The 13643-nt window shown below is 40.5% G+C and overlaps 2 protein-coding genes across 5 annotated transcripts in view; both read right to left on the bottom strand.

Annotated features, from left to right (window-relative positions):
- The window catches only part of RPL27A (ribosomal protein L27a), a 231101-nt gene that overhangs the window by 52859 nt on the left and 164599 nt on the right, over positions 1-13643 (bottom strand). The gene's annotated exons all lie outside the window — the stretch shown is intronic.
- Positions 1-13643, bottom strand: part of DENND2B (DENN domain containing 2B) — a 180504-nt gene that overhangs the window by 46950 nt on the left and 119911 nt on the right. For all 4 annotated transcript variants that reach the window (XM_057418275.1, XM_057418274.1, XM_057418272.1 and 1 more), the window contains 4 exons: positions 9542-9690; positions 6603-6818; positions 2445-2541; positions 867-911 (listed from right to left, as the gene is read on the bottom strand). In XM_057418275.1, the coding sequence (XP_057274258.1) occupies positions 867-911; positions 2445-2541; positions 6603-6818; positions 9542-9690 (507 nt within the window). The remainder of the gene's footprint in view (positions 1-866; positions 912-2444; positions 2542-6602; positions 6819-9541; positions 9691-13643) is intronic.

Consider the following 13643-nt stretch of genomic DNA (forward strand, 5'->3'; position numbering starts at 1 on the left):
CCTTTCCAACCCTAACGATTCTATGATTCTATGATTCTATGACACTACAATGCTGTATATAGTTGGTTTTGGGTGGTCTTGCCACCAACAATCTGGAGCAAATGTTTTTCCCTACAACAATATTTTTCCAGCAAGTTTTCCTGCATGAATAGTAAGCAGGTGACATCTGCAGTAGATATGGTTGCCCTTATCTTATAACCACAGCTCTGCACTCTTGGGTTTTCCCCCTCGTTTACGAACAACATGATGGGGTTCTAGTAATAAAATCTGTTGTCATTGCCTTCAACTTTTTTATAGTTCTGTGTATCAAGACTTTTGAAAATGAGCAACTAATTTAGTGGCCTGGCTCAAGCAGAGTTTGTGCAGGTGCTGTGCACTGATAAAAGAATTTCTACAATTTCAAGACTGCAGACCTATAAAAGACTATAAGAACCATTAAGTTGGATCAGACCCAGAATCTGACTTCCAACAGCAGCTAGCAGTACCCACTTAAAGCACTGTATGAGTAAGAAGAGATCATATTTATCCAATCTCATCCCTCTAAGTTTGCACCCAGTAGTCAGTCTGGAAGACATCAGCATCTGTGGAGTGGCTGACAAAGCAAAACTATCAAAGGTCCTGCTCTTCATTATATGACACAGTTGCCAGATCCTTCTTAGATCCTCACAGCTTATTTTGTCCTTGCTTTCCGCATTCATGCTCCTGTGTTGGAAACTGTGTGAGCTCTTCAGCAATGGAGTTAACATAGTTCAGGAAGGAAAATACAGAGCATCATGGAAAGGAACAACATGCAGTAGCAGGAGAAGATACATCGCTAAGGTGTGTGACAGTGGCTGACTAGAAGTTACTGAAAGCTGATCCCTTACCTTTAAACCTGTCATCTGAGTCACTCTCACTCTCACTGTTCTCATCTGCAGAGGAGATAGAGGGATCAGTTAATGCAAAACCAAAGCAAACACAAACTTAGTTGACTGTGGTGAAACTGGGAAGAATCATATCTCTCACTGAGCCTTGTGATCCACACATGCTCTCTCCTCAGTTTTAAATAACTTGAAATAAAACAGTTTTAATGGCTCCTTAGACTGTGTTTTCCTCAGATTAAGTTTCAATTTTGCTTGAGAATAAGAGCTTTATTTTAATGAAAATGCTAAATTCATTCTCCTTTACAGCAACTGGTTCCACTGAACCCACATCTATGCTAAGCCATTGTTGTGGTTTAAACCCTAGCCAGACAGCTTGTTCACTCACTCCCAGTGAGTAGTGCTGGGCTGAGAGCAATCGAGCCCCAGCCCCCCCCCCCCCCCCAGGGCTCTCCCCTTCCCCACTCACGGAGGAACGGGGAGGAGGATCAAAAGAGTGCAACTCCCATGGGTTGAGACAAGAACAGTCCAGCAACCAATGTACAACACAAATCACCACCGCTACCACCAACGACAACAATGATAAGAGAAAATAACAAGTGAAGAGAATACGATACCACTGGCCAAGAAACGAGTCTGACCCAGAAGCCTGACCAAGCTCTGACCGATACCTCCTCCAACCGTGCAGACTACCAGCCCTTTTGACTAACTCCCAGTTACATCCTGGCCATGACGTGCTGTGGTATGAAATACCTCTTTGGTCAGTTTGGGTCAGGTGTCCTGTCTCTGCTTCCTCCTGGCTTCCCCTCCTCCCTGGCAGAGCATGAGGCTCACAAAGTCCTTGGCCAAACCAAAACATCATTGTTATCAGCTCTGTTCCCAGGCCGAAAGTCAAAACACAGCACTGCACCAGCTACCAAGAAGGAGAAAAACGACTACTACTGCTGAACCCAGGACAGCCACAAAGATGAATGTGCCATTTGGAAAATGGATTTTAACCCTTCCACTTCTTTTTCAGACTTGTAATTATTTTGAGTAAGAGCTATTCAGTGTTTCAGAAGTTGAAGTAAGCCCTATGAGCTTTGTCTGCTGGGTAACATTTTCAATCACCAGAATTCACCTAATTGAGCAAGAATAACATGCAAAAGTATCCTTATAACAAGATGTATTTCTGGGGTGAACTCCCATTGAAGCTCTATTGTGCTACTACAAACATGGGTTTTGCGAAAGCAGTCTGAAGCACAGTGTGAGTTACTTTCACATGCCAGGAAAAAGCATGAATGAATTACAAGATCAAAACTATGAATTTTGGACAAAACTTACAGATGCAAATTACTCAAAACGTAAACGAAAGCAGCTGACTATTCTAGCTGATTATGGGATTAACAGGATAGACAATGCTGAGAATCTCACTTATTTTTAGTTCATCTCCATTTTCTCCTCCTGCAGACTGAAAGTTATCAGTGTTTGCAGAGGAAAGTTCTAAATGAAGTAGACCCCAGGGTAGATGTGGATGAAAGAAGGGAATCAGTTAATCCTGTAACATTCAAGTGGATTCAGTGAACCACAATGCTTGTGTCATACCTCGTAGGGATGCTGTCTCAATATTGGACATAGAAAGTTTTTTCAGTCGTTTTTTCCCTCTTTTTGCACTGTAGATGGAATTGATCCTTTGGACAAGCTGCAAAATAAGAAGATGAGGAATCAGTAAGACCAAACACTTTTAAGGAAACTTTTAATTTATCTATCCAAACAAAGAAGTTGACCATAAATGACAGGGCAGCTGAACCCCCAAAGCCTTTACTATTTCAAAATCATAGAATCATAGAATAGTTAGGGTTGGAAAGGACCTTAAGATCATCAAGTTCCAATCCCCCTGCCATGGGCAGGGACACCTCACACTAAACCATGCCACCCAAGGCGCTGTCCAGCCTGGCCTTGAACACCGCCAGGCATGGAGCATTCACAACTTCCATGGGCAACCCCTTCCAGTGCCTCAGCACCCTTACAGTAAAGAATTTCTTCCTTGTATCCAATCTAAACTTCCCCTGCTAAAGTTTGAGCCTGTTACCACTTTTCCTACCACTACAGTCCCTAATGAAGAGTTCATCCCCAGCATCCCTACAGACCCCCTTCAGATACTGGAAGGCTGCTATGAGGTCTCCATGCAGCCTTCTCTTCTCCAGGCTGAACAGCCCCAACTTTTTCAGCCTGTCTTCATACGGGAGGTGCTCCAGTCCCCTGATCATCCTCGTGGCCCTTCTCTGGACTTGTTCCAACAGTTCCATGTCCTTTTTGTTGAGGACACCAGAACTGCACACAATACTCCAGGTGAGGTCTCACGAGAGCAGAGTAGAGGGGCAGGATTACCTCCTTCGACCTGCTGGTCACACTCCTTTTTGATGCAGCCCAGGATATGGCTGGCTTTCTGGGCTGCAAGTGCACACTGACAACTCAAAATGCATTTATCTCCCTCATTTTGAATCCCATTTGTTTGAATCACTTATTTTGAAGCTCACTCCTTTACCTATGGCTATATTTTAAAAATTATTAAGTAAGTCAGAAACATAAATCCCGTTTTTGAAAACCTTGTTGACAACTTCAATAAAAGCACAATAAGTCTGGGGACTCAAAAGCAGCTGTCATCCTCTATCACCTCTTTCTCTATGCCACTGTTTCTGTCTTCACTTCCATTGTCTAAGTAACAGTGATCCATTAGTCATATCCAACTTTACCAAACTCTTATGAACATTAAGGTCATATTTCATTTTGAATGTGTAAGAGTAACGTGTGTTAACACCTCTCTGAACTGAGATTTTAGAGTGTTCAAATGAGCACAGAAGGAGAAAGCTGTAACTTTAAAGCCTTTTCAGACACAGAGTGAACGAGCATCTTTGAGTCTATGTAATATCAGCTGAGGATCTGGCACTTAGGGACTTACCCTCTCTCCCCTTTCCAACTTGTGCTGTACTTGCCTTACATCAGAGGTGCTTTATCTACCGTCTCCAACCTTATCCTTATTCATGAAAGTATTCTGAAGTTAGCTGCTAGTGCCACTTTTAGCTGGCTTGTATCAGCACTAGCCAGAATTTTAACTCCTGGTAATCATCTTTCTGACTTCCTTCAGGAGGGCTACTGCAGATAATGGCCATCTATCCTGAGATGATGAAAAATATTCATGAGATAACTTCTGTTTAGTGCCTTCAACAAGAGGTTGGGATTACTAAGAATTTGTAATTGAACAGAGAATTATAACTTCCGAAGAGTCAAAAATATGTAGCAATTAATCTTAATGTTTTATGAGTCATGAATAGTATATTTCATTGCATAGCAGCTTTACTCATAGAACTGTAATATATTTTACAAAAGCTGTTTTACCTCAGCTTGCAGAGAGAAATAAACTCAGTGAAACTTGATTTGCTGAGGACACATTAGAAAGTCAGTAACAGAGCAGAGACTGGAACAAAAACTGATTCAACCCTTCCAACAGAGGAAGAGAGTCTGGCCCAGAACAGGCAGTGTGAAGTGTTGAAGTCCTTTCTGGTTCTTCTGCTTGAAGTAGGATTAGGAAATTTACCTCTACATGCTGACTGAGCCATGTGCATCCTACCAGCAACGCTCAGCTGGAACTTCTCTGCTTGCAGCCATGTGCCTGGCCCACTGGGAACCTGCACAGCATCATGGCAGAGCCAGCAGAATGAAACCTGGCCCAGCTCCAGCACATGCCCCAGCCCAGAAACTGCTGCACATAAGCACTAAACAAGGCATAAGGGAACTAGAAGTGAGGGACCTTGCTGGGATTGTCTGCAGGAGATACTTCAACAAGGGTAAAATACAGAAAGCCCAGATGTTTAAAGCATTTGGATATTGCTTCAGAAAGCATCAGTGGTGTGGTACAGAACAGGAGTTTCTCAGGTTCAAGTTTTTCTCTCTAATGAGTATACGTTATAGTTGCTTGATTGAGAAAGAAAAAGCTATTCTCCAGTAATGTGCGATTCTAGGAGGTACAGTGGTCAAAACCAGAGATTATTATTTATGAGAATTATGATAATTATAACAATTAATTATGAGATAATTAATGATAATTAATTATGAGATTTATGATAAAACTATTAACATCCATATGCGGAAAGCATAATTTCATATAAGGAGAATGTGTATCACTTAAATTTGAATAAATAAAGAAATAGAGATTGGCTACAAAACTAACATCAAAACTGTCCAAGTTCTACTCAAAACCAAGCTAATCTGCAAGTTATTCAGTAGAATCCTTCACAGATGTTTGCTCATTTGAGCAGTAGTATATTCCAAGAAAGTAAAAATACAGTAAATACTAAGGAAGTAGGATTAATTTCCTCCTTAGGCAGAATTTCAGACAAGAGCATAAAAATCTCCCTCTACTCACAGCACTCACAGTCATGTACTTTAAAATATGCTCTCTAATAAGAATAGGAAAGAATATACGATAAAAATTAACTTTACTCACAAGCCAAAAATAAATATATTGCCAGTTCTCTCTGTTGCTATTGTACCAGAAGAGGTTTGTTAGTTTCTTTTGCTGTTGTCTGGTGGCTTGGGATTTTTTCACATCCCATTTTGAATTGGAAAACTCCTTGAAAAATGGAAAATTAATTTTTGCTTCAAATCTATCAAGACAACAGGGTTATTGGGATAGGGTGGTGTCCTGGGTTCAGCAGTAGCAGTCATTTTTCTCCTTCTTGGTAGCTGGTGCAGTGCTGTGTTTTGACTTTGAGCCTGGGAACAGAGCTGATAACACTGATGTTTTGGTTTGGCCAAGGACTTTGTGAGCCTCATGCTCTGGCCAGGGAGGAGGAAAAGCTGGGAGGAAGCAGAGACAGGACACCTGACCCGAACTGACCAAAGAGGTATTCCATACCACAGCACGTCATGCCCAGGAGGCAACTGGGAGTTAGCCGGAAAGGCTGGGAGACTGCAGGGTTGGAGGAGGTATCGGTCAGAGCTTGGTTGGGCTGGGGTGGGGGGGAGGCGAGTTATCGGTCGGCTGGTGGTGAGGTGATGTATTCTCTTCCCTTGTTATTTCCTTTATCGTTATTACTATTGGTAGTAGCAGTAGTGATTTGTGTTATACCTTAGTTACTAAACTGTTCTTATCTCAACCCGTGGGAGTTGCATTCTTTTCGATTCTCCTCTCTGTCCCTCCGGGAGTAGGGGGAGGGCAAGAAGGGGGGGAGTGAGTGAACAAGCTGTCTGGCTGGGTTTAAACCACCACAGGTGGCTTGTGAGTAAATGAAGGAGAACATACTAGGCCGATAGTTGTTATTTTCCTGAGACCAGTAAAGAAATGATGGGGGTAAAAAAATAACTTCAGATTCTGCTTCATGTTATAAATAATAATTGCTTGGCCATCACCCATTCAAAATCATAGAGTTAGGTACACAACAATGCACTTGTCCACAGAGCTTAAAGTGAAGTCTGGAAAACAGAATTGGCTTAAAATCAACTCTGCACAAGGATGGCAATGAGATGTTTGCTACTTTTGGATCAGGGCAGTTACCCACTTCTAGAGAAGGGATTTTCACAATATGACTACATGTGAAAAAGGAGTATGTCTTGGGTCCTGAGAGTGACTGTTTCTGGTTTGATCTCAATTTTCCCTTAGGATACAAAAAAAACTTTCAGCGATTGCTAAAGGCTGGATAGTACAAGCTTCTGCAGACAGGTGACTTATCCTCAGGGTAACCCTGATCACACTGCCAGTACCTTTGGGATCCTCCTGGCCCGCCGTGTAGACAGCAGCTCACTTGTAGTACTCAGGCTATCTTCGTTGATGCTGGAAGGGGAGGAGGGAATGCCAAGCTGAGCCAGCAGAAGCATGTCATCGTGGCTGTGCCGCTTGGGCAGCCGTGGCAAGCGGTGGCTCTTCCTTTCTGACCAGTTGCTGATGCGCAGAGACTGGCTGCTGGGCTTCGAAGGTAGCTACAGGAACAAGAACAGGTTGAGTTCTTCCCCTCCTCAGCAACACTTAGTGCAGAAGCAGGTCTTTGTGAGCGGTGGTGACTACACAAGGACATCATGCCAGGTGAGACACTCCTCTGCAGGTTATGTGCAAAGTGAGTTTTTAAGGTCAAAATGAAGGGGCAGGGGTCAATAACTAACACTTCAAATTTCAAAGAAAACAATAGTACTGTTGGCTTTGGTGCATTTCCATGTTCCCACATCACATTAACTTTATGAGCATTCAAACCTAATTTAAAGGCTTGGCTGACATCAGAACACTGACCTGATCCATCTCTTTTAATTACCGTAATGAAAATCAAGAGCAACTACATAGAAGCTGCTATTTTTTTCTTAGAGAAAAGATAGAAAATCAAGCTTATTCTATATCTATGATGTCAAGTAGTTTCAAGATCTGCCAATGTACAGAGGTATGGTTACCCAGTCCTGCATTTCCAAAGAATTCCATTTAAAATACAAAACTTATTGCAGGTGGAAAGGGAAAAATCTCACTGACAGGATTAAGCACCAAATAACAGCTATCTTTTAAATACTGGGGTTCTTTTGGAGCAGCCATTTAAGCAGCTCTGCCCAGCTCTTTGGAAGGTTAATCAGCTGGCTGGCAAGGCCAGGTCTCCTCCTGAGAGCAAACACTGTAAGCAGCTTAACCAGCATGTCTAGGAAAAAAGTACCAGTGTATTAAACAGCTGTCAACTGGCATTTACTAATATTCTATTAGCAGTATTGTAAGCTAAAAACCTGCAGTAAGAAATGACCCATTTGTTTTACTTGGAGAGCTTAACTGTTACAGCACCATACTATCTGGGATTAAGCATAGGTGTTTCTGTAGGTGTGGAGTTTGCGTCACATGTATGTCATCAATAAAACATTATTTTTATACCGGATGACTTCAAAATCTGATGAATGGGAGAGAAGAAGACATAGTGGGATTCAAAATGACCATAAGCCAGTGTTTCAGAGGCCTCTGCTTAACACAGGTAAGCATGCCAGGAAAATCTGCAGCAGTCTATACTTTAATGAAAGGAATTCTTTTTGGAGATAATTGTTGAAACACTGCTGACCTTCTGATCTCTTCCATCTTGTTTACCATCATCCATGACTGAAAAGTAAGGTTGCTAATCCAGCTATGTTGCTATGATGGAAAACTGGGTGATAAATCGTTGCCAAAGCCTCTATCCTTCAGGAAATTGAGACTTTTCTATTTCTGGTCATTGGAGAATTACCCAGGCCCATAGCTGACCTGCTCTTAGTGTCTCTTGCCTTTAAATATCAGCACAGTGACAGCACAACTATGGCAGGACAGACTCCTGGCAGGAGACTCCTGGCAGGAATCTCCTGGCAGCATTTCAAAAAGAAGATACCAGAATAAAGATAGCCCTGTTGCAAAGATACCAGAGAGGGCTTATTTACTGAGCAACTTTACAGAATTCATTTTAATCTGTGCATTCTTTGGTCACCCTGTGTAAAACAGAAAACAGGGAACAGTATCTTACTATAGACCTGTATGGTTCCTACCCTAATTGTAAACCCTGATGGATCCTCTAGATGCTACACAATTCTTGTTGAATTCCTGCTGAAAATAACTGCTACTCGTAGAATGCTTCTTACTACGAGTTATCTTCATGGCTGCGGTTTCTGTTTCTCTTTACTCTGCCCAATTACTACTTTTCACTTGTCCCCTTTTCAGCAGCTTTGCTCAAACCACTCCTGTTTTATAAACGATGTGCTAGGTGCATACTAAGAACCTTGATGAGACTTCTTTTGTCTCTTGGACTGTGATGCACACATACACACAAAAAAAAAGTGAAAGAAAATATAATCAGTTTTGTTCTAGGTCTCTTTACAAGACAAAACTGTAAGTTGTTGTGACCTTTTTGCTCAAGTGCAAAGTTTCTATTGATTCAATGGAAAACAAAGTTCTTTTAAAAGGCGTTTTGAACCTCAAAATTAAGTATGTGATGAAATTTATATTTTTCCTTACAAACACAACGATCCCATAAACAACAAAGCAACCTGGCATTGCACAGCTTTCACAAAAAACAGACTGCTTCGGAAAATTCACCACCAAATGGAAAGCCTGCAGAGTTCCAGGTCTTTTACTTTATGCTGTAAACACAACTTATACAGCCTTGTTAAATGCAGACACTCAGGTTTTTCTGATTATTTTATTATTCATTTACTGGGGCCGGGGGGGGGGGGGAATAGTTGGCCTTCACCATTTTACAATAAAACATGCCACGCTATGCACTTCACATAAGCAAAGTCACAATAGGCCACATATAACAATACATGGGCAAGATTAAACAGCTGACTTTTCTCTTCCTAAAGCCAAGCAGCTTTTTATAACTAAAAGCTCAGCAGCAAGTGCAGAGGCAATTCACAAACTGATGCAGCCATACAGATAACTTAGGGCCAGATTCAGCTCACAACCAACCGGTGGAAGGATTCTGCTGAAACTCATCAGGCTGTAGCCCAGCACAAAGAGCCATCAGCTTCAGCAGCACGGTGCTGAGAAGCTGAGCCACAGCTGCCAAGAGCATTCCCAGCAACAATTTATGCATTTGATTGTACTCCTTTTCCAGATACCCTTTCCCGTTTGATACAACTGCTCTTTCTCTTATGCCATGATTGATTTTCTCAATAAAGTTTCAAACAAGCTTGAAGTCCAGAAAGTCCGGCATTACCTGGGGAGGTGATGTGTATTTCCTGTCCTGCGGCGTCCACATCCTGTGCAAAGAATCTAGGGAATTTTCGGAGAGCTGATGAGGTTTTCGGCCCGCATGACGGCCTTTCAGCTCCACATCTTCATATGGGTTTTCCTTGGGTGATTCGCCTGCACATTTTGGTTTTTTTTTTTTAAGAAAAGAAAAACAGACAGGAATGTAGAGTTAAAAAAAATCATGTGAACCAAGTGAAAGGCTTTTAGAAAAGCTCCTCAGCTTTCAGCATGACTCATCCCTCTAGCTGCAGCTGGAAGTATTTGGAGGAGAACTTGGCTATGAGGTCGACAAGTTTCTTTGGGTTTTTTTTACTGGTTTTTTTTTTTTACTTTTTTTTTTTTTAATAAGATGCAAAGATTTCACAAGATGTGCTTCTGAGCATCTGCAGCTGTGGAAAATTTATTGATATATAAAAGTTAAGGCACATAACTACTTTAAAGTCTATCAGTAGATTTTATAAATCTATAGCAGCCACTCACAGGGTGAAATAAATACCAATAAATAACTGTTCTCAACATATCACCCTTAAACACAATAAGACAACTTTTATTTGATGCTACCTTCATCTTTCTCTTCCCCTGAGAGAAGGCAGAGAAAGAACAAACACTTCAGCTCAGCAGTGCCCAGAGAGAAGATTGGAAATGTAAAAGATGAGGGAAGATTTCTGCCCAACCATACTGCATCCTCAAAGTGTCCTTTAAAACAGATCATGCCTTCTAATTAAGCAGCTCTTCATTTCAGTTTATATTAAATTAATATCTCCCAGAAGGAAACTCATCCTGCCAGTAATGTAGAGGCTTGAACAGTTTATCACTAAATATGACATAAATGAAAAATACATCAACAAGCAGACTGCAAAATTTGAATTTATAACATCTGAAAAACAGGACCAAAATTTATTGTCCAGATTTAAATGTGATCCAATACACTTCAGCAGCATAGGAACTAGTGGAATAAGCCACCATCTTCTCAAAACTCCTGACCTCTCTAAACCTTTCACTGAACAAAGAAGCATGAAGATGAATAAGTGCCATCAGTGAAATAAACAATTTGTATCCATTTCTTCAGCCAGTTCATAAGCAGCAACTGGTTTAGAACTTCAGGTCATTTGAACACAGGGTCCTTCCAGTTTTCCAACCATCTTACACAGAAAATCATCGCCCCAAAAGTGATCTAGTCCACTATGAAATTTGAATTTGCAGAAACTTGAAACATGCAGGAAGTTTAAAGCTTTTGAACCAATTTGATCTTGGTTTTATATCTAAAGATGACTCTAAAGCTCATGCGTTTAGTACAGAATATATTGCAATAAAAGCTATTAAATATAAGAAATTCAGATTTTACTACATACTGGATCAATTAAGAACTGAGGACAGAAAGCTATAGCATAGATCATTATTCACGCTGTTAGGGAAAATACCTCTTTTACAGAGATGACTGTTGAGGAATAGGTGTTTTCAATAAGAGCAAATGAATTAGGCAATACCTAGTTCACTTCATTACCAGTTTTCTTTTGTTCTAGACAGAAAATTACATTTCCTTATGTACAAAAGAAAACAAAAGCAGTTTGGGCTTTGTACTGTATTGTTAAGCCTGGAAGCACGAGGCTGCTTGATTCATCAGTTGTAGCCATAGGGGCTTTTGCTTAGCAAGTTCACATATTAACAACCAAAAATACAGTTTCTCTTTGGTAGTACATCATACTAAGATTTCTAGTCATATATATGCACAACAGTGAATATTTCAGCTTTGTTTTAATTAGAAGCCTGAATAGCTGTTGCTGCTCTTGAAGAATGTTTAAACTGGCAATCACAGCTTATTATTTCATGCAGAGGGAATCTGATTCTAGAGGCTACTCTATCATCATAGTCAGTCCACATGCCACATAGGAAGAATACATTCAGGGTACTTTGAAGACAGACCTTTTGATGAATGCAATAAACAGGGTAAACCTTAAGCAACAAATACTCCTAAAAAAATTAAGGCTACAAATGTAGATTGATTCCTTCTGTAGGAAGAAAAATAAATAGATTTTACACACTAATTCTGTTACTTGTAAATTCTAGAGCTCCAGATATGACAATAACAACAATAGTAAACAGTCAGCTTTGCAAAATGCTTACTCACAACTAATTGGGCTGTACTAGCACAATAAAATTTCCTTAAGCCCGAGTCAACTATGGGTCAAGCAAGCATTTTAGAATGGCTTAACAGATTTCAAAGTACCCAGCTACATGAGACAGTGCTCAAACATATGCTTCCTTGTGAAAACATATGTTATTACATTAGTCTGCAGAATGTCCAAACTCCTGAGAAGAAACAGCCCATCCACCAAAAAAAAAACTTTTTTCTTTTAAGTGTAAAAAGTTTAAAAGTTTTAGGGTGATTCTCTTTCCAAGTCACAATGTAGAACAAAATTGCTTGAACCCAATTTAATTCAACATTACTAATGTTGACCTATAATATTAAGTATAGAAACAGGCCCAGAGAAGTCTTGGATAAGAGGGAGGAGCAATGAACCGTGAACAGAGGTGGCTTTTCTGACTCAGATTCTTTACCAAAAGAAAGCTTGGACCAGTTTCCTCTTCAGTGTAATGTGGAGGTCAGTGGAGACACCATAGGGGATTTTAACCCTTTCCCTAGAGTTGCAAGAGCTTCTTCAGATGACTGGTTTGTTGTTCAAGAACGCTAGCTTCTTTTCTCTTTTCTTTTCTTTTCTTTTCTTTTCTTTTCTTTTCTTTTCTTTTCTTTTTCTTTTCTTTTTTCTTTTTTTTCTTTTCTTTTCTTTTTTTCTTTTCTTTTCTTTTTTCTTTTCTTTTCTTTTTTCTTTTTTCTTTTCTTTTTTCTCATTTGCTTAAAAATCAAATTATTTCTGGGTGGGGTTTGGACGGTTATTTGGTTTTGGTTTGTTTTTTTTTTTTATTTTGAAATGGTGCCTTCAGACCAAATATGTTGGTGGGTTTTGTTTTTTTTTTCCTTAAAAAGAATAACCTCCTTCCACACCAAATCTCTGATAATGAAATAGTCTGATCAATCCAGAACAAACTGGTTTTGCTGATTTGGCATTTGAACCAAGTATTTGGTTCAGGCAGTAAACTAGAAGAGATTATTCCTCTGTCTAGGTCTTCAACAATTTTCATACCTGAGACAGCCACCATATTTAGTATGCATGTTCTCCCTGGTAGATGAGACACAAAAGACCAGCTATGCAAAGCAAGCATTAGGCAGCTCAGACTGGTTTCTGTACAAGTGACAAGAAGCCCCTGATGTCTGGTAAGCTAGAAAGATGTGAAGGTACCCTGAACTGCCTTAGAGCAGCTTTTAACCCCATCTGGCTGTACAATGGCTTTCTTCCATGGGAGAAAGGCCTGGGAACTAGTGGCCACCAGCAGGTGTGAGTCCCACACTGGAGAGAGGCTCTGGGAAAGAGCTGCAGTGATGGGCTGCTACTGCTCTGCTGCTGCAGCACAAAAATGGAGGAAGTTTCCATAAAGACGGGTCAGATCAGAGCTTTGCAGCTTTGATCTTTTGCCTTTCTCTTCAACACTGTCCCTTCTCTAAGTCCCAAGATTCAGGCAAGGAATGTTCACAATCTGCAAGCTGCAGTGCTTTTGCATTCGTTTGGATTTGTTGCAAAAAGAAAACACATTTACACTGAAAGAGAAAGGAAGTATCCTCGTTCCTTCCATACAGATATCTCTGTTGGAAGCCAAAAGGAGAAATATTACACTTTATAGAGGCCAGGCTTGTCTTAATAAGGCTCATCCAACTGCCACACAAGACAACAGCATACTATCACTGTCTTCAAAGTAAGCTGAAACAGCCCCCTGGAATGCATATGGTCACATGAAATAGCAAGTCTTTGGCAAACACTGTCTCTAATCACTATCCCTGCTTCCGGATCAGTTCCCTTCATAAGCATTTTTTTTTCCAAGCTTCCCATTCTCTTGCATTCTACGTACCGAACTGCTGAGTAAGCAGGACATTTATCTATGCGACATTTATCTTCAGAAGTTCTCACAGGCAATTTAATGATTGATCCACAGGGGAAAATAAATAAATAAAT

Source organism: Pezoporus wallicus, unplaced genomic scaffold (genome assembly GCF_028554395.1).
Source record: "Pezoporus wallicus isolate ANWC-B61680 ecotype Strahan unplaced genomic scaffold, APGP_CSIRO_Pwel_v1 contig_2025, whole genome shotgun sequence".
Classification (NCBI taxonomy): Eukaryota; Metazoa; Chordata; class Aves; order Psittaciformes; family Psittacidae; genus Pezoporus; species Pezoporus wallicus.